Source organism: Hyperoodon ampullatus, assembly GCF_949752795.1.
Source record: "Hyperoodon ampullatus genome assembly, chromosome: 9".
NCBI classification, from domain to species: Eukaryota; Metazoa; Chordata; class Mammalia; order Artiodactyla; family Ziphiidae; genus Hyperoodon; species Hyperoodon ampullatus.
This window is the reverse complement of record NC_136922.1, coordinates 57705547-57727380: the sequence shown is the minus strand read 5'-3', so window position 1 is coordinate 57727380 and position 21834 is coordinate 57705547. Positions and strand designations below refer to the sequence as shown.

Sequence of the window (21834 nt, the reverse complement as noted above, 5' to 3'; positions counted from 1 at the left end):
TCAGAACTCTCTTTCCTGTTGGCTGATGACATGATATTCAAGATGGTGGCTGCCCCTTCAGCCTGGATCCCTGAGTGGCTACGAGGAGCAAAGCCTTCCTGTCCTCCTATTTTGGACGTGTAGTGTGAGCACTAACTGGTTATACGCCACCGAGATTTGGAGGCATAACCTAGCCTATCCTGATTTATATACATATTCTCTTTCAGTATTTCAATTTGATTTTTTAGACATCAGCTGAACTCAAACTAGAGGCTTCTCTAAGGAGAAGGTATTCTTTCATGTACTGATTGATACTAGGGAGAAATAAGGTAATTTTAGAAAAAAGTCACGAAATAACAACTTCCTATATATTTTTTTTCAGGTAATCTGGAGCTCTCAAAATGTTTGCCAAAGCAACAAGGAATTTTCTTAGAGAAGTCGATGCTGGAGGTAACCTGATCACAGTATCAAACTTGAATGACTCTGATAAATTACAACTTCTAAGTCTGGTGACCAAAAAAAAGAGATTGTGGTGCTGGCAGAGACCCAAGTACCAGTTTTTATCTGTCACCCTGGGAGATGTACTCACAGAAGACCAGTTTCTGAGTCCAGGTATGTTTCTTTGGTTATATTCTACAATTAGTTCCAGAACAGGAGATGATTCTTCTTTTAGACACATGTTGTCTTGAGTGACTCTAAGGCGATACCTTATAATCAATTCTCCTGTTTCTTGCCTACTGTTTTAAAAACATATCCTTCTGTAAAATGAGCAAATTCTGCAGGCCTGACATGAAAAGTTATAGCTTAATATTTAAGAAATAATATTGCAGTTTTGGTTTAAAAGTACAACATGCTCATTTGTAGATGTTGTGGCCCCTCAGCATAAGTGGGTTGGTTTTACCTCCCCAAATTTGGTTTGGTGTTGAGTTTGATGATGCCACGTATCCATCAGGAGGGTGCAAAAAGTTTTATTACTCACATAATGAAGCTTTTCTGGGGACAGCATGGCAGGTTCCCAAGGCTGGTCCAAAAATAGCTAGAGAGAAGGAGGGGATAAGAGATGGGCTCAGCTTCTCTAGTGAATAGGAGGTGTGGTGAGGGTTCTTTCTGCATGTAGGCTGGGGCTTACAAGGTTTCAATTTCCTGCTGGTGCCAATGGAGGGAGCACCTGGGGTTTCTCACCCTATTGCCCAGATGTGTAACAGAAAGGAAAGAGGGGGTGGTGGGCTTGAAACATTAAACATCAAAAATGGGGGGTTTGGCTCATTATTACAGAGGAGTATTTATAAAATATAGAAAGGCAAGAAAACAAATCAACAAAAATTCCTCCATCAAGTGTTAATTCCCATTAACACTTGGATTGTATCTTTTCTTTCTCTGCATCTAATTTTTTAAAAACAAAATTGGAAACATACTACATATAATTTTTATATACTCCTCACTTATTTTTTATTTAACCTTATATGTTTTCCTTCATGGGTTTAAATATTTCTTAGTACTGTTTTCAACAGTGTGTATGCACCCTAATTTGCTTAACCAGTCCAACTTAGTGCTTCATACATAAGGCTGCAATGAATATTGTTACCTGAATTTTTGTTGTTTTTGTTTTTCCTTTAAGGAATTGCTTTAGCATAGATGCTTTTTTTAATTAAAATTTTGTTTCTAAAAAATTTTGTTATTTTTTAATGTCTTTATTGGAGTATAATTGCTTTACAATGTTGTGTTAGTTTCTGCTGTATAACAAAGTGAATTAGCTATATGTATACATATATCCCCATATCCCCTCCCTCTTGCGTCTCCCTCCCACCCTCCCTATCCCACCCCTGTAGGTGGTCACAAAGCACTGAGCTGATCTCCCTGTGCTATGCAGCTGCTTCCCACTAGCTATCGATTTTACATTTGGTAGTGTATATATGTCAATGCTACTCTTTCACTTTGCCACAGCTTTCCCCCTCCCCGTGTCCTCAAGTCTATTCTCTAGGTCTGTATCTTTATTCCTGTCCTGCCTCTAGGGTCATCAGAACCATTTTTCTTTTTTAGATTCCATATATATGTGTTAGCATATGGTATTTGTTTTTCTCTGTCTGACTTCACTCTATATGACAGACTCTAGGTCATCCACCTCACTACAAATAACTCCATTTCATTTCTTTTTATGGCTGAGTAATATTCCATTGTATATATGTGCCCCATCTTCTTTATCCATTCATCTGTCAGTGGACACTTAGGTTGCTTCCATGTCCCGGCTATTGTAAATAGTGCTGCAGTGAACATTATGGTACATGTCTCTTTTTGAATTATGGTTTTCTCAGGGTATATGCCCAGTAGTGGGATTGCTAGGTCATATGGTAGTTCTATTTTTAGTTTTTTAAGGAGCCTCCATACTGTTCTCCATAGTGGCTGTATCAATTTACATTCCCACCAACAGTGCAAGAGGGTTCCCTTTTCTCCACACCCTCTCCAGCATTTATTGTGTGTAGATTTTTATGTTTTTTTAGATTGGGAGTGTTTTATTTTTACTATTTATTTATTTATTTATTTATGGCTGTGTTGGGTCTTTGTTGCTGTGCACGGGCTTTTCTCTAGTTGTGGCGAGTGGGGGCTACTCTTCGTTGCGGTGTGCGGGCTGCTCATTGTAGTGGCTTCTCTTTTTGCGGAGCACAGGCTCTAGGCACACAGGCTTCAGTAGTTGTGGCACGTGGGCTCAGTAGTTGTGGCTCTTGGGCTCTAGAGCACAGGCTCAGTAGTTGTGGCGCATGGGCTTAGTTGCTCTGTGGCATGTGGTATCTTCCTGGACGAGGGCTCAAACCCGTGTTGCCTGCATTGGCAGGCGGATTCTTTTTTTTTTTTTTTTTTTTTGCCGTATGCGGGCCTCTCACTGCTGTGGCCTCTCCCGTTGTGGAGCACAGGCTCCGGACGCGCAGGCTCAGCGGCCACGGCTCATGGGCCCAGCCGCTCCGCGGCACGTGGGATCCTCCCGGACCTGGGCACGAACCCGTGTCCCCCGCACCGACAGGCGGACTCTCAACCAATGCGCCACCAGGGAAGCCCGGCAGGCGGATTCTTAACCACTTTGTCACCAGGGAAGTCCCGTGTTTGTAGATTTCTTGATGATGGCCATTCTGACCGGTGTGAGGTGATATCTCGATGTGGTTTTGATTTGCATTTCTGTAATGATTAGTGATGCTGAGCATCCTTTCATGTGTTTGTTGGCAATCTGTGTATCTTCTTTGGAGAAACGTCTCTTTAGGTCTTCTGCCCATTTTTGGATTAGATGGTTTGTTTTTTGATATTGAGCTGCATGAGCTGCTTGTATATTTTGGAGATTAATCCTTTGTTGCTTCATTTGCAAATATTTTCTCCCATTCTGAGGGTTGTCTTTTCATCTTGTTTATGGTTTCCTTTGCTGTGCAAAAGCTTTTGAAGTTTCATTAGGTCCCATTTCTTTATTTTTGTTTTTATTTCCATTACTCTAGGAGATGGATCAAAAAATATCTTGCTGTGATTTATGTCAAACAGTGTTCTTCCTATGTTTTCGTCTAAGAGTTGTATAGTGCCCTGTCTTGTATTTAGGTCTCTAATCCATTTTGAGTTTATTTTTGTGTACGGTGTTAGGGAGTGTTCTAATTTCATTCTTTTACATGTAGCTGTCCAATTTTCCCAGCACCACTTATTGAAGAGACTGTCTTTTCTCCATTGTATATCCTTGCCTCCTTTGTCATAGATAGTTGACCATAGGTGTGTGGGTTTATCTCTGGGCTTTTTATCTTGTTCCATTGATCTATGTTTCTGTTTTTGTGCCAGTACCATATTGTCTAGATTACTGTAGCTTTGTAGTAAAGTCTGAAGTCAGGGAGTCTGATTCCTCCAGCTCCATGTTTTTCCCTCAAGATTGCTTTGGCTATTCGGGGTCTTTTATGTCTCCATATAAATTTTAAGATTTTTTGTTTTAGTTCTGTGAAAAATGCCATTGGTAATTTGATAGGGATTGCATTGAATCTGTAGATTGCTTTGGGTAGTATAGTCATTTTCATAATATTGATTCTTCCAATCCAAGAACATGGTATATCTCTCCATCTGTTGGTATCATCTTTAATTTCTTTCATCAGTGTCTTGTAGTTTTCTGCATACTGGTCTTTTGTCTCCCTAGGTAGGTTTATTCCTAGGTATTTTATTCTTTCTGTTACAGTGGTAAATGGGAGTGTTTCCTTAATTTCTCTTTCAGATTTTTCATCATTAGTGTATAGGAATGCAAGAGATTTCTGTGCTAATTTTGTATCCTGCTACTTTAGCAAATTCATTGAGTAGCTCTAGTAGTTTTCTGGTGGCATCTTTAGGATCCTCTATGTATGGTACCATGTCATCTGCAAACAGTGACAGTTCTACTTCTTCTTTTCCAATTTGTATTCCTTTTATTTCTTTTTCTTCTCTGATTGCCTTGGCTAGGACTTCCAAAACTCTGTTGAATAATTCTGGTGAGAGTGGACATCCTTGTCTTGTTCCTGATCTTAGAGGAAATGCTTTCAGTTTTCCACGATTGAGAATGATGTTTGCTGTGGGTTTGTCGTATGTGGCCTTTATTAAGTTGAGGTAGGTTCACTCTGTGCCAACTTTCTGGAGAGTTTTTATCATAAATGGGTGTTGAACTTTGTCAAAAGCTTTTTCTGCATCTATTGAGATGATGATATGGTTTTTATTCTTCAATTTGTTAATATGGTGTATCACATTGATTAATTTGCGTATAGTGAAGAACCCTTGCATTCCTGGGATAAATCCCACTTGATCATGGTGTATGATCCTTTTAATGTGTTGTTGGGTTCTGTTTGCTAGTATTTTTTTTTTTTTTTTTCTTTTTTGCGGTACGCGGGCCTCTCACTGCTGTGGCCTCTCCCGTTGCGGAGCACAGGCTCCGGACGTGCAGGCTCAGCAGCCATGGCTCATGGGCCCAGCCGCTCCGCGGCATGTGGGATCCTCCCGGACTGGGGCATGAACCCGTGTCCCCTGCATCGGCAGGTGGACTCTCAACCACTGCGCCACCAGGAAGCCCCTGTTCGCTAGTATTTTGTTGAGGGTTTTTTCATGTATATTCATTGGTGACATTGGTCTGTAATTTTCTTTCTTGGTAATATCTTTGTCTGGTTTTGGTATCAGGGTAATGGTGGCCTCATAGAATGAGTTTGGGAGTTTTCCTTCTTCTGCAATTTTTTAGAAGAGTTTGAGAAGGTTGGGTGTTAGCTCTTCTCTGAATGTTTGATAGAATTCACCTGTGAAGCCATCTAGTCCTGGACTTTTGTTTGTTGGAAGACTTTTAATCACAGTTTCAATTTCTTTTTTAAACTCTCATTCTAAATTTAATCAGTAGGAAAAATATGTAATAACAAAGAATTTTTTTTCTTCTTTTTCCCCACAACTCACAAACACACACACACTGTATTTTATTTTTACAAGAGATAAATAAACTGACACCAAGCATTGTAAATGGATGACCACAACAAAAGCAACAACGATTGCAATTACCGAACACAAAACACACTCATACTATGTCATAATATTGACATTCAGTCCAGTAATCCAATACTGTAACAGCTCCTTTACTTTGCAGTGAAAATTGATTTGTATATTTTTTGCCTATGAGTCCTTGTGGGATTACTTTTTTTTATTCAAACAAAGTCACAAAAATTATAATCATCCTCCTCAGTTCACTCAGTCCCATGTAATTAATTTTTTTTCATCTTGATCTTTTGTAACCACTTTTATGAATTCATTAGTTTTCCATTAGAGTTCTGAAAATGCTTATTCATTCAGTTCAGCAGTATACTCAGTTACCAGAAACCTGTACTTGTCAGAGTCTTTTCCATGAATTCCTTGAAGATGAAACCCTTTTATAGGAACATTTTTGTGAAAGCATCAGAGTACACCCAGAACTGTCTGTAAATGACAAAAGACTTAAAAATGACCACGGTTAAAGATTTGATGAAATTTCAAAATAATGCAATTGACAAGGAAATTTAGTTATTTCTGAGATATACATTTTAAAGTAATATCTAGAATTATGACTTATAACAATATTACCAGAATATATAAGATTTTTAGAAATTTCATGTAATGTCTGAAACATTTATATTAACATATTTCCATACAAATAACCCAAAGAAAGTTTAGTATTAGTTTTTTTGTTTCTTTTATTATACTGCAGGTTCTTATTAGTCATCAGTTTTATACACATCAGTGTATACATGTCAATCCCAATTGCCCAATTCAGCACACCACCATCCCCACCCACCGCAGTTTCCCCCCCTTGTTGTCCATACGTTTGTTCTCTACATCTGTGTCTCAACTTCTGCCCTGCAAACCAGTTCATCTGTACCATTTTTCTAGGTTCCACATACATGCATTTAAATACGATATTTGTTTTCCTCTTTCTGACTTACTTCACTCGTCTCTAGATCCATCCATGTCTCAACAAATGACTCAATTTTGTTCCTTTTTATGGCCGAGTAATATTCCATTGTATATATGTACCACAACTTCTTTATCCATTCGTCTGTCGATGGGCATTTAGGTTGCTTCCATGACCTGGCTATTGTAAAGAGTGCTGCAATGAACACTGGGGTGCATATGTCTTTTTGAATTATGGTTTTCTCTGGGTATATGCCCAGTAGTGGGATTGCTGGATCATATGGTAATTCTATTTTTAGTTTTTTAAGGAACCACCATAGTGGCTGTATCAATTTACATTCCCACCAACAGTGCAAGAGGGTTCCCTTTTCTCCACACCCTTTCCAGCATTTGTTGTTTGTAGATTTTCTGATGATGCCCTTTCTAACTGGTGTGAGGTGATACCTCATTGTAGTTTTGATTTTCATTTCTCTAATAATTAGTGATGTTGAGCAGCTTTTCATGTGCCTCTTGGCCATCTGTATGTCTTCTTTGGAGAAATGTCTGTTTAGGTCTTCTGCCCATTTTTTGATTAGATGGTTTGTTTTTTTAAATATTGAGCTGCATGAGCTGTTTATATATTTTGGAGATTAATCCTTTGTTGCTTCATTTGCGAATATTCCCTCCCATTCTGAGGGTTGTCTTTTTGTCTTGTTTATGGTTTCCTTTGCTGTGCAAAAGCTTTGAAGTTTCATCAGGTCCCTTTTCTCTATTTTTGTTTTTATTTCCATTACTCTAGGAGGTGGATCAAAAAAGATCTTGCTGTGATTTATGTCAAACAGTGTTCTACCTATGTTTTTCTCCAAGAGTTGTATAGTGCCCTGTCTTGTATTTAGGTCTCTAATCCATTTTGAGTTTATTTTTGTGTACGGTGTTAGGGAGTGTTCTAATTTCATTCTTTTACATGTAGCTGTCCAATTTTCCCAGCACCACTTATTGAACAGACTGTCTTTTCTCCATTGTATGTCTTTGCCTCCTTTGTCATAGATTAGTTGACCAAAGGTGCATGGGTTTATCACTGGGCTTTCTATCTTGTTGCATTGATCTATGTTTCTGTTTTTGTGCCAGTACCATATTGTCTTGATTACTGTAGCTTTGTAGTATAGTCTGAAGTCAGGGAGTCTGATTCCTCCAGCTCCGTTTTTTCCCCTCAAGACTGCTTTGGCTATTTGGGTCTTTTGTTTCTGCATACAAATTTTGACATGATTTGTTCTAGTTCTGTAAAAACTGCCACTGGTATTTTGATAGGGATTGCATTGAATCTGTAGATTGCTTTGGGTAGTATAGTCATTTTCATAATATTCTTCCAATCCAAGAACATGGTATATCTCTCCATCTGTTGGTATCATCTTTAATTTCTTTCATCAGTGTCTTGTAGTTTTCTGCATACAGATCTTTTGTTTCCCTAGGTAGGTTTCTTCCTAGGTATTTTATTCTTTTTGTTGCAGTGGTAAATGGGAGTGTTTCCATAATTTCTCTTTCATATTTTTCATCATTTGCAAGAGATTTCTGTGCATTAATTTTGTATCCTGCAACTTTACCAAATTCATTGATTAGCTCTAGTAGTTTTCTGGTGGCATCTTTAGGATCCTCTATGTATGGTATCATGTCATCTGCAAACAGTGACAGTTTTACTTTTTCTTTTCCAATTTGTATTCCTTTTATTTCTTTTTCTTCTCTGAGTGCTGTGGCTAGGACTTTCTTTTTTTTTTTTTTTTTTTTTTTTTTTGCGGTACGCGGGCCTCTCACTGTTGTGGTCTCTCCCGTTGCGGAGCACAGGCTCCGGATGCGCAGGCTCAGCGGCCATGGCTCACGGGCCCAGCCGCTCCGCGGCATATGGGATCCTCCCAGACCGGGGCACGAACCCGTATCCCCTGCATCGGCAGGCGGACTCTCAACCACTGCGCCACCAGGGAGGCCCTGTGGCTAGGACTTTCAAAACTCTGTTGTATAATAGTGGTGAGAGTGGACATCCTTGTCTTGTTCCTGATCTTAGAGGAAATGCTTTCAGTTTTTCACCATTGAGAATGATGTTTGCTCTAGGTTTGTCATATATTACCTTTATTAAGTTGAGGTAGGTTCCCTCTATGCCCACTTTCTGGAGAGTTTTTTAGCATAAATGCGTGTTGAATTTTGTCAAAAGCTTTTTCTGCATCTATTGAGATGATCATATGGTTTTTATTCTTCAGTTTGTTAATATAGTGTATCACATTGATTGATTTGCATGTATTGAAGAATCCTTGCATCCCTGGGATAAATCCCACTTGATCATGGTGTATGATCCTTTTAATGTTTTGTTGTATTCTGTTTGCTAGTATTTTGTTGAGGATTTTTGCATCTATATTTATCAGTGATATTGGTCTGTAATTTTCTTTTTCTGTAGTATCTTTGTCTGGTTTTGGTATCAGGGTGATGATGGCCTCATAGAATAAGTGTGGGAGTGTTCCTTCCCCTGCAAGTTTTTGGAAGAGTTTGAGAATGGTGGGCGTTAGCTCTTCTCTAAATGTTTGATAGAATTCACCTGTGAAACCATCTAGTCCTGGACTTTTGTTTGTTGGAAGATTTTTAGTCACAGTTTCAATTTCATTACTTATGATTGGTCTGTTCATATTTTCTATTTCTTCCTGGTTCAGTCTTGGAAGGTTATACCTTTCTAAGAATTTGTCCATTTCTTCCAGGTTGTCCATTTTATTGGCATAGAGTTGCTTGTAGTAGTCTCTTAGGATGCTTTGTATTTCTGCAGTGTCTGTTGTAACTTCTCCTTTTTCATTTCTAATTTTATGGATTTGAGTCCTCTCCCTCTTTTTCTTGATGTGTCTGGCTAATGGTTTATCAATTTTGTTTATCTTCTCAAAGAACCAGCTTTTAGTTTTATTGATCTTTGCTATTGTTTTCTTTGTTTCTATTTCATTTATTTCTGCTCTGATCTTTATGATTTCTTTCCTTCTGATAACTTTGGGTTTTGTTTGTTTTTCTTTCTCTGGTTCCTTTAGGTGTAAGATTAGATTGTTAATTTGAGAACTTTCTTGTTTCTTGAGGTAGGCTTGTATAGCTATAAACTTCCCTTTTAGAACTGCTTTTACTACATCCCATAGGTTTTGGATCATTGTGTTTTCATTGTCATTTGCCTCTAGGTATTTTTTGATTTCCTCAGTGATTTGATTGCTTCAGTGATCTCTTGGTTATTTAGTAACGTATTGTTTAGCCTCCATGTGTTTGTGTTTTTTACGTTTTTTTCCCTGTAATTGATTTCTAATCTCATAGCATTGTGGTCAGAAAAGATGCTTGATATGATTTCAGTTTTCTTAAATTTACTGAGGCTTGATGTGTGACCCAAGATATGATCTCCTGGAGAATGTTCCATGCACACTTGAGAAGAAAGTATAATCTGCTGGTTTTGGATTGAATGTTCTATAAATATCAATTAAATCTATCTGGTCTATTTTGTCATTTAAAGCTTGTGTTTCCTTATTAATTTATTGCTTGATGATCTGTCCATTGGTGTAAGTGAGGTGTTAAAGTCCCGCACTATTATTGTGTTACTGTCGATCTCCTCTTTTATAGCTGTTAGCAGTTGCCTTGTGTATTGAGGTGCTCCTATGTTGAGTGCATATGTATTTATAATTGCTACATCTTCTTCTTGGATTGATCCCTTGATCATTATGTAGTGTTCTTCCTTGTCTCTTGTAACATTCTTTATGTTAAAGTCTAATTTATTTGTTATGAGTATTGCTACTGCAGCTTTCTTTTGGTTTCCGTTTGCATGGAATATCTTTTTCCATCCCCTCACTTTCAGTCTGTATGTGTCCATAGGTCTGAAGTGGGTCACTTGTAGGCAGCATATATGTGGGTCTTGTTTTTGTATCCATTCAGCAGGCGTGTATCTTTTGCTAGGAGCATTTAATCCATTCACATTTAAGGTAATTATTAATATGCATGTTCCTCTTACCATTTTCTTAATTGTTTTGGGTTTGTTATTGTATGTCTTTTCTTTCTCTTGTGTTTCCTGCCTAGAGAAGTTCCTTTAGCATTTGTTGTAAAGCTGGTTTGGTGGTGCTGAATTCTCTTAGCTTTTACTTGTGTATAAAGGTTTTAATTTCTCCACTGAATGTGAATGGGATCCTTGCTGGGTAATCTTGGTTGTAGTTTTTTCCCTTTCATCCCTTTAAATATGTCCTGCCACTCACTTCTGGCTTGCAGAGTTTCTGCTGAAAGATCAGCTGTTAACCTTATGGGATTCCCTTGTATTTTATTTGTTGCTTTTCCCATGCTGCTTTTAATATTTTTTCTTTGAATTTAATTTTTGATAGTTTGATTAATACATGACTTGGCCTGTTTCTCCTTTGATTTATCCTCTGTGAGACTCTCTGCACTTCCTGAACTTGACTGAGTATTTCCTTTCCCATGTTAGGGAAGTTTTAAAGTATAATCTCTTCAAATATTTTGTCACACCCTTTCTTTTTCTCTTTCTCTTTTGGGACCCCTATAATTTGAATGTTTGTGCGTTTCCTGTTGTCCCAGATGTCTCTGAGACTGTCCTCAATTCTTTTCATTCTTTTTTCTTTATTCTGATCTGAGGCAGTTACTTCCACTATTTGATCTACCAGGTCACTTATCCGTTCTTTTGCCTCAGTTCTTCTGCTATTGATTCCTTCTAGAGTGTTTTTAATTTCATTTATTGTGTTGTTTATCACTGTTTGTTTGCTCTTTAGTTTTTCTCGGTCCTTGTTAAACATTTCTTTTATCTTCTCCATTCTATTTCCAAGATTTTGGATCATCTTTACTAACATTACTCTGAATTTTTTTTCAGGTAGACTGTGTAGTTCCTCTTCATTTGTTTTGTCTGGTGGGTTTTTACCTTGCTCCTTTATCTGCTGCATATTTCTCTGTTTTCTCATTTTGTTTAACTTACTGTGCTTGGGGTCTCCTTTTCACAGGCGGTTTGTAGTTCCCATTATTTTTGCTGTCTGCCCCCACAGGGTGAGGTTGGTTCAGTGGCTTGTGTAGGCTTCCTGGTGAAGGGGACTAGTGCCTGTGTTCTGGTGGGTAGGGTTGGATCTTGTCCTACTGTTGGGCAGGGCTGCATCCAGTGGTGTGTTTTGGGGTGTCTGTGAACTTAGTATGACTTTAGGCAGCCTCTCTGCTAATGGGTGGGGTTGTGTTTCTGTCTTGCTAGTTGTTTGGCATGGGACGTTCAGCATTGGAGCTTGCTGGCTGTTGGGTGGAGCTGGGTCTTAGTGTTGAGATGGAGATCTCTGGGAGAACTCTTGCCGATTGATATTACGTGCGGCCAGGAGGTTTCTGGTGGTCCAGTGTCCTGGACTTGGCCCTCCCACCTTGGAGCCTCAGGCTCAACATCCGGCTGGAGTACCAAGACCCTAACCCACACAGCTCAGAAGAAAAGGAAGAATGAAAAAGAAACAAAAAGACAAAAACAAAAAAACGGACAGAATCCTAGGACAAATGGTAGAAGCAAACCTACAGAGACAAAATCACACAAAGAAGCGTATACAAACACACTCACAAAAAGAGAAAGAGTAGAAAAAATATATATATATTAAAAAAAAAAGGAAGAGAGCAACCAAACCAATAAATAAATCCACCAATGATAATAAGCACTAAATATTAAACTAAGATAAACATAAAACCATCAACAAATCAGATGCAGAGAGCAAACCCCAAGTCTAGGGTTGCTCCCAAAGTCCACTGCCTCAGTTTTGGGAACATTCGTTTCTATTCAGGTATTCTTCAGATGCAGGGTTTATCAAGTTGATTGTGGGGATTTAATCTGCTGCACCTGAGTCTGCATGGAGAAATTTCCCTTTCTTTGTTCTCACAGTTCCTGGGGTTCAGGGTTGGTTTTGGCCTCGCCTCTGCGTGTATGTCACCCTCAGGAGTCTGTTACTCATCCTTACAGAAAGGGATTAAAGCAGCAGCTGATTAGGGCTCTCTTGCTCTCTCAGGCCGGGGGAGGGAGGGGTTTGGTAGTCATAATTGGAATGCGAGGTGAGCCTGTGGCGGCAGAGGTCGGCATGATGTTGCAACAGCCTTAGGCGCACCATGTGGTCTTCTGGGGAAGTTGTCCCTGGATCATGGGACCCTGGCAGTGGCGGTCTGCACAGGCTCCTGGGGGGTATGGATAGTGACCTGCAGTTGCACACAGAATTCTTGGTGGCAGTGGCAGCAGCATTAGCAGTTTATGCCTGTCTCTGGGGTACAAGCTGATAGTCGTGTCTCGTGCCCGTCTCTGGAGCTCTTTCAGGCGGTGCTCTGCCTTCTGTGGGCACACTGGGAAGGGATCCCCTCTCCTCATGCATCCCAAAACAAAGGTCTCGCCTCTCTGGCAGGTCCAGACTTTTTCCTGGATTCCCTCCTGGCTAGCTGTGGTGCACTAGCCCCCTTCAGGCTGTCTTCACGCAGCCAACCCCAATCCTCTCCCTGGGGTCTGACCTCTGAAGCTCGAGCCTCAGCTCCCAGCCCCCACCTGCCCTGGTGGTTGAGCAGACAAGCCTCTCAGGCTGGTGGGTGCTGGTCGGCACCAATCCTCTGTGCGGGAATCTCTCCGCTTTGCCCTCCGCACCCCTATTGCTGTGCTCTCCTCCGTGGCTCTGAGAATTCCCCCTGCCCACCCCCTGTCCCTGCCAGTGAAGGGGCTTCCTAGTGTGTGGAAACTTTTCCTCCTTCACGGCTCCCTCCCACTGGCGCAGGTCCCATCCCTATTCTTTTGTCTCTGTTTTTTTCTTTTTTCTTTTGCCCTACACAGGTACGTGCGGACTTTCTTGCCTTTTGGGAAGCCTGAGGTCTTCTGCCAGCGTTCAGTAGGTGTTCTGTAAGAGTTGTTCTACATGTAGATGTATTTCTGATGTATTTGTGGGGAGGAAGGTGATCTCCACATCCTACGCCTCTGCCATCTTGAAGGTCTCCCTTTTTTCTTATTGAGATATAGTTGATTTACAATATTATATTAGTTTCAGGTGTACAATATAGTGATGCAAAATTTTTATAGATTATACTCCATTCATAGTTATTAGAAACTATTGGCTATCTTCCCTGTGCTGTGTAATATATTCTTGTAGCTTATTTCGTTTGTACATAGCAGTTTGTACTTCTTAATCCTCTACCCCCGACTTACCCCTCCCCCACTTCCCTCTCCCCACTGGTAACCACTAGTTTGTTCTCTATATCTGTGAGTCTGTTTCTTTTTTATTATATTCACTAGTTTTATTTTTTAGATTGTACATGTTAGTGATAACATACAGTGTTTGTCTTTCTCTGATTTATTTCACTTGGCGTAATAGCCTCCAAGTCCATCCATATTGTTGCAAATGGCAAAATTTCATTCTTTTCTATGGCTGTGTAGTATTCCATTGTGTGTGTGTGTGTGTGTGTGTGTGTGTGTGTGTGTATGTATACCACATCTTCCTTATCCATTCTTCTGTTGATGGACACCTAGGTTGCTTCCATATCTTGGCAATTGTAAATAATGCTGCTATGAACATTGGGGTGGCATAGATTCGTGAAGATAGAATTACTGGACCAGAGGTTGGGAACTTTTCGAAGACTTTTGGTACTTATTCCTATGCTACTTTTTGGAACATGGTGATATATGAAAGCACCATCAGCTCTTAATTTTTGGACTAGATGATGTTTGAGTCTTCTTTCAGCCCTAAAGTTCTCTAATGTTGTGATTGCATCTCCCTTAAAGGGAAAAAGTGATAGAGGAGATAATATGAGTTGACAAATCCCCTAACTTTCTTCCAGCCCAGCATTCTAGCCAATACTTTCTTCAGCCAGGCTCATTATCAGAGCTGTCAAGCAATGGGCAAGTGAATTGATACTAATTTTATGTCATATTTTCCCCTGGATGTCTGGTAGAACTCTTATTGAGTAGTGTAATAACTAAATATAAGGAAAGGCAAGAGAAAAAAAAATCACAGAACAGACCATGGACCCCTGAGTAATTGTAATTTCACCGCTCTGTGCTGTTGAGGTGCTTCTTTGGTGGTGTCCTGAGAGCTGTTGTTAGATGGGTCAGGCCAGTTGCAGTCCCTGCAGATTAGGAAGTCCAACATATGCTCATCATCTGAGGCCAGAGCTCATGCCTGGTTCTGTGTCCTGTTGCTGTTAGGGCTGTGATGAGAGGTGCCCTCTACTTTGTCTTCTGAGCAGATTCATGATGCCTCACCTTTGTTATTCTTGCCCCTGGCAACAACACTGGAGTGTTATGTTGCCCAGGGGTGTGGAGGTTGGAGGGTGGTGACTTGGTTGTCCTACCGATGGCCTGTTGGCTTCCTCACTTTTCCCTTCCACCTGCAGCAGTGGATAACTCAATGCAGACGTGTGCACAAATGACGTCTGTTTCGGAGGTGTGTCTAGTGTGGCATTTTGCAGTACACAGACAGTCTTGATTGTCCTTACCTGCTGTGGGATCCAGTTTTGGGGTCAGAGTTTTCAGGAGGGGTAATAAGCCTGATTGGGACCGGAACTGGGATCTAAGGGTAGAATTTCTGTCTGTGTAGTACTTTATACAATCTAGGACTGTCCTGTTTATCAGGAAATGATGTTGCTTTGGCCCAAACCCAGTGGATAGATTGAGCACTTGCTATGTGCCAGGCTCTGTATTACATGCTTTACGTACATCAACTTCCAGTAGAACCCATCAGGTAGGTATTATTAATTATCTCCAAATTATATATGACAAACCTAAGGTTCAGGGTGATGGATGTTACCCAAGGTCTCCCAGCTAGGTATATTAGACTAGTGATAAAATCTTGAGCTCTTAACAGCTGCTATATGCTGCTTCCGAAAGCACTTCCCAGAGTGTTTGTGTTCTCAAGATGTGACTAGGAGAAGGCTGTGACTCGGGGGCATTTTCATAAGCTTCTTATTTTTCATGGAGATGATTCTCTACTTTGCAAATTTCACAGATAATGAATGGTGATTAATTCTCATTAACCCTGGTTGAGGTATAGGTTTTGTTGCCTGGGGTGAAAGAAATACAGGTGTTGGGGGCAGTGGCTGGATGGAAAGAAACGTTTCAGACTCCAGTTGGATTTGAATCCCTTATGAAGTACCGCCAGGAGCCCAGGAGAGCCTTGGGTCAGGAAAATGGAAAGGGCCAAGTATGAAGTTCCTAAGAGACTCTCAATGTAACCTTCCTGAATGATGGTGACTGAGACCATTTTTATGGTAGTATTTGGTTCAATTAAAAATGAGAACAGTAGGGCTTCCCTGGTGGCGCAGTGGTTGAGAGTCTGCCTGCTGATGCAGGGGACACGGGTTCATGCCCCGGTCCGGGAGGATCCCACATGCCGCGGAGCGGCTGGGCCCGTGAGCCATGGCCGCTGAGCCTGTGTGTCTGGAGCCTGTGCTCCACAATGGGAGAGGCCGCAACAGTGAGAGGCCCGCCTACCGCAAAAAAAAAAAAAAAAAAGAGAACAGTAGAAATCTGGAGACATGTGAAGGCTAGCAGTTCATGTCTGAGATCCTCAGATATTTATCTTTAGTGTTCAGACAAAAAAGGGCAGATCCTGAAGGCAATCTGATAGCAATCGCCTGGTATGACCAGATGAGGAGCGTGGCAGTTTCCAGGGGAGTTGATTGAAGCTGGGACACCAGCTGGGTGGGGGCATCTTTCTTAGTGTCTGGGAAGCCAGGAAGGAAGAATGGAGAGTCTGGAGCTTGTGTGTTCCAAGATGGTGTTTGAAGCAGGGAGGAAGGCCATGCCCACTGACTTTATCAGGAACACAGAGATAAGGAATTGCTTGATAAGGTATTGAAAGACTGGGTAGAGGTCAGATATAAACAGGTAAATATGGGGAGAACTGTTTCAATGGAGACGGTAATGAAGGCCAGGGGAGTGTTCTCCCAGGCCACCAGTGAGAAGGGAGGATGCCCAAGGACAGGTTCAGGCACCTGACCTGCCAGATACTGAATCAGGCAGGCCACTCCCTGGGTGGGTGGGCAGGGTGCTGGGCTGCTATCTTCTCTGTGCTTTGGTGTCATCCTCATCTAGTTCCTTCATCCTGGAAAAGCACATAGTTAACATGTCCTATTTCTTTACCTGGATAGTAGTTAAACAGATGTTTGCTTTAAAATTATTCATGAAACTCTATAGATACTTTTTGTGCACTTGTCTATATGTGTGTATATTGGAATTGAAGGATGAAAAAAAAAAAGTGCCCAGTAGAGTCCCTGGCCACCAGGGCATGCCATGCTCTTAGCACCCAGGTTCTTTTGCCCATACACACAGCGCGGCCACCGGCTTTCCATTTTGGGTGCAGACCTCGTGTTTCCCACAGGTTTCTGCAGGATTGGAAAGCTAGGTGACCCGAGGCACAGAGGTGGCCGTTTTGTCATTAGATTCCTCTGCATGTCTCATTCACTGTAGTGGTCGTGGAGTCGGACTTTGTGAAGTACGAGGGCAAGTTTGAAAACCATGTGAGTGGGACCCTGGAGACGGCACTGGGGAATGTCAAGCTGAACATTGGTGGCAAAGGCCTCGTGGAGAGTCAGTCCTCGTTTGGAACCCTGAGGAAGCAGGAGGTGGACTTGCAGCAGCTCATTGGAGCTGCCCAGGAGAGGTAATGGGAATTCTGCTTGGCATTTTGGATTTTGACATGTCTCTCATTGAAAGGTCGTTCTGTGGGGTGTTGGCTAGAAGGGTGACATTGGGATCTTGGCCAATCAGCAAACATTACCAAATGCCCACGTGCTGAAACTTGATGAGCAGTGCATCCTTTAGTCTGGACGTTGACTGTTCTTAGCCTGAGAGGGGAGACTTGGGAAGCATTTTAAAAGGATGTTACTTCAGACAAATGTGTACTTTAAGGAAATCATACGATTTATAAAATACCAACAGTGAGAACGCTCCGTCCTACATTTCTGAATATTAATATCAGAAGTAGAAAAATCCCCCTTCTGCCCTGGCTCTTTATGATTTTCTGATTAGGAAAAGGAGAAAGCAGGTGTGGGGGGCTTCAGGGGAAGAGCTGGTTTTTAACTCTGAAGTCTTAAAGAAAACCCCACGTTTATTCGTTGTTTAGATTTCAGTGAATACATTTTACCCCAGTAAAATGATAATACCTCATTATTTTTACCTTATGTTTATTCAACATTCCATAAGTAATTTTGCTGAGTGCCTACGATGTACCACATACTGTTCTACATGCTGGGGATGCTGCAGTGAACAGAATGCCAACATTTCTGCCCTGTATTCTAGGGGGGAGAGACACAAAACATGCAACTAAGTGAAATATGTAGTAGGTTGATGGTGCTCTCTGGAATGGAGAAAAATGTAGCAGAGACGGAGGATAGAACGTGCCAGGAATGGGGGCTATGATTTGAAAAGGTGACCAGAGAAAGCATCCTGGAGAAGATGGCATCAGAGCAAAGACCTGAAGCTGGGGATGGGAGCGAGCATAGGAGTGTCCTGGGCAAGAAGGCTGTAGGCAGAGGTGGTGTGATTGGGGCTGAGTAAATAGGTCAAGGGCAGGTGAGGTCAGAGGGGGTAAAGGAACGGTAGCAGGTCCCGTAGGACCTTGCAGGCCACTGGAAAGATGAACTCTTCCTCGGAGTGAGGTGGGAAGCCACTGGAAAACTTTGAGAAGGGAAGTGACAGGATCTGACTTATGTTTTAGAAGGATCCTTCTGGCCGCTGGGCTGAGGAGAGACTGGATGGGTGGGAGCTGGGAGTCCAATTGAGAGGTTATTGTAGTAATCCTGACAAGAGATGATATTTCCATTTGTACAGTAACATAGGTGCATTTTCATGTGCAATTTTATCACCCTTTTTCTTTTAAAATGGAAAATGTCAACCCAAATAAATTAAGAGAAAACTCACTTGTGTTAAGTATAGGTAGCTTATCTCCTCTTTTCCAATGTTCTTAGGATTATATGAAATATAAAATAGGTTTGCTCATTGAATAAAATAATGTTTAAAAATTAATGAGTAAAAAATACCATAAAACTCATGTATCAAGCATTTGGTGGGTGGATTTTGTACAGATATCGAGGATGCTTGGGCAACTGAAGTCTTCAAAACCCATTCACCTCTCCACTAAGCTGATGCTTAATGGAGTTGAAAGACCATGGTTGTTATTTGACTATTGCCTCCTGGCACTTTCTAGAACTCCAGGACTCTACTGAGTTAGGACTCAGGCAGGAATTCCCTTTCTCCGTCAGGGTCAGAGAACTTTAAGCTCTCTCTGGTGACACCAGGTGGAAGGGACAGCCACCTCTTTCTCTGATAGACATGACCTTAATTATCTTTTCTCTACTGCTCTTCTTTGCTAGAGAGGCATTTTCCTTCTCTACTACAACACTGGAAAGATATTTGTTGTTTGTCTGAAAATGAAATTTAACTGGAGGTCTTATATTTTTATTTGCTAAGTCTGGCAAATAAGGGGGAAGAGGGACAGGAGGGCTGGCTGTTCCCTCAGTCTTTAGACAGCCCTCTATAGCGTAATCCTATTCTGCAGTCTTGTTATTTCTGTTTGAAAAACCACAGTTTGGCAATGCTCTATAATCACGTTTCCCGTTATAGGTTTCTCAAACACTCTTCGTGATTCAGGTGTAGAAGATAGTGCCAATAGGAAGCATATGGGGAGAAGTCAGTGAGTAGAGATGGGAAAAAGTAGTCTCAGAGAAAGATGCTAGGGCCAGCAGTTATAAGGGGGAGAGAGGGAGGGGAAGGAGATAGGCATCTGCTGAGTACCTACTGTGTGCCAGGCACTTTGTAGACGTCATCTCATTTACTCTGCACAGCTGTCTCTTTTTAGGTTTGAGGATTTAAAGCTCAGGGAAGGAAGTGACTTGTTCTCAGTCCCGGAGCTCAATTTGGGTGCTGCAGCTGATATTCATCCCAGGATTTTCTGGCTCCCAAACTCCTGTTCTTTCCTCTACATGATTCTTGAAGTGACTGTGAAGCAAAGGAATTGGCTGAGATAAAAATAGTTAAAATTATAACAGGAGATATAAAGGCAGAGGCATGAATCTGGGCCCCCAGTGAGAGTACCTAGGGGGTGTACAGTGTTCCAGGCACTGTCCTGAGCAAGCACATGTGAATAGCTGGTCTGCCCACCTGGAGGTGCCCACACGAGGGCATGAGATCACTTGGGGAGAGTTTAGACATTCTGTTCTTTCTACAGGTGATTGGGAAAGGATGGCCTGGGTAGGGGAAGAGGGGTAGGGGCAACACCAGGAACATGGTAAAGAACAAATTTAAAGTCTAGAAATGGAAGAGGTATCTTATCACAGAGTCACCGCTTCCTTGTTTTGTTGCTAAGAGGTAAAGTTGAGCAACAGGGGAGAGAAGAGGAGGAAGACTTAACCATAGGATGGAGATCATGTAAAACTAACATTCTTGTTACTTCACACTGGAATAATAAATTCTAATCTACATGGTCTGCCTGTTTTTGGACTCCCACAACATCATCAGATTGATAAGGCTGGCTGTTTGACACGCGTAACCTTAGGGGTGGTGATTAGTAATGCTTAAGTACTGTCTTTCTCGAGGGCTTATCTGCCATCATTTTTTTTTTTACATCTTTATTGGAGTATAATTGCTTTACAATGGTGTGTTAATTTCTGCTTTATAACAAAGTGAATCAGTTATACATATACATATGTGTATGTATATCTGCTATCATTTTTATTTCAGGTCATTTAGATAAGTTGTCATCTGTATACAAGTTATTTTAGCCCTCGGAATTCAGAGTATTTGTTTTATTGTCAGTGAGACGTGTGCACATCTCAAAAACAAACTTCATCTGTCCTTGATAAACCAGGTGCGTTCATATATAACATTTACGTAGCATTGCTGAGCATGAAGGCAATCCATAGGACCACAGGACTTAACTTTCCAGGCATGTGGACGTGACCCCTTTGAATGAGAGCTCTATGTTTATCTTAAAACATTCTTGATGGAAAACAGGCTAAGACCTTTCCATAATGACTCAGGTTCACGTTTTATTCCTTAGATCCAGTATTATTCTGAGACAAACTCTTTAGTTTTTCCATCGTCAGCTGCCATTTGTCAGTGCTTTAAGTGTAACCGCCATACCCTCCCCATCTCTGCCACTGATTATTGCTTCTAATCTCCTAGTGTTTGAGGAAGTTTATTCCTGGAAAATAACTTCTGCAGACATGCTAGGTCGCTTCTGTCCCTGCTAGGTATAGGTGGAATAGTTGGACTAGAGGATCTTTGAGGGTTTTCTCTGGGCTAAATGTAGAAGTGAGTGGACTCCGAGTGCACACATCAGTTCCTTCCCCTTGAGTTCAGGGCCTTGGTTTCAGCTGATTTCCAGAGACGGTGCCATTTTGTGCTTTCCTGACTGTTTAGGGGTTAAGGGGGGGTGTTATGGTACAGGCAGATCCCACTTTCATTCTCTGGTTCATTGTAAGGCAAATTGTGGTAAAGAAAAGATTACATTTTTCTACGAATACATGATAATTAGAAGTTTGGTTCTTCATTAAGAATTCTAACTTATAAATTATATGAAACGAATATATCATGCAAGCAATGGTATGGCAATGATGAACCTTCATAATTATTTAAAGTATTTTAAAATTACACCCGCAAAGTCTTACTATATCTAAATATTTACAAATTGTACAAGTTTTACACACAAGAAAAAATTTTAAATGCTCCTATTTGTTATGGCCCACATTTGACCTCTAAAGTTACCACAATAGCTCTCCTGAGTGAAATTTCAATGTGCCATCAACTCTTTATTTAGGAGTATTTTGAGGGGAGGGATTTGGGGGCCTATCTCTTTCTTGAAAAAAAAAAAACCATGCGGGCTTCCCTGGTGGCGCAGTGGTTCAGAGTCCGCCTGCCGATGCAGGGGACACAGGTTCGTGCCCCGGTCCGGGAATGTCCCACATGCTGCGGAGTGGCTGGGCCCGTGAGACATGGCTGCTGAGCCTGCACGTCCGGAGACTGTGCTCCGCAACGGGAGAGGTCACAACAGTGAGAGGCCCACGTACCACAAAAAACAAAAACAAAACAAAACAAAAAAAACATGCAGCAAAGTTGGAACTGGTCTTTTCTACTTGATATCTTTCCCTGTGGCCAGCAGATGTTTTGTTTTTTAAAAAAATTTATTTGATTTATTTATTTTTGGCTGCATTGGGTGTTTGTTGCTGCATGTGGGCTTTCTCTAGTTGCGGCAAGTGGGGGCTACTCTTTGTTGCGGTGCACAGGCTTCTCATTGCAGTGGCTTCTCTTGTTGCAGAGCATGGACTCTAGGTGCATGGGCTTCAGTAGTTGTGGCCGGTGGGCTCAGTAGTTGTGGCTTGCAGGCTCTAGAGTGCAGGCTCGGTTGTTATGGTGCACGGTCTTAGTTGCTCCGTGGCATGTGGGATCTTCCCAGACCAGGGCTCAAACCCATGTGCCCTGCATTGGCAGGTGGATTC

At 41.4% G+C, this 21834-nt stretch overlaps 1 protein-coding gene across 1 annotated transcript in view; it reads left to right on the top strand.

Annotated features, from left to right (window-relative positions):
* Nucleotides 1-380: 380 nt before the first annotated feature.
* GSDME (gasdermin E) overlaps nt 381-21834 on the top strand; it is a gene marked incomplete at both ends in the record, with an annotated part of 60783 nt that continues 39329 nt past the window's right edge. Inside the window, 2 exons of the mRNA XM_079711113.1 lie at nt 381-591; nt 16808-17000. Of these exons, the coding sequence (XP_079567239.1) occupies nt 381-591; nt 16808-17000 (404 nt within the window). The remainder of the gene's footprint in view (nt 592-16807; nt 17001-21834) is intronic.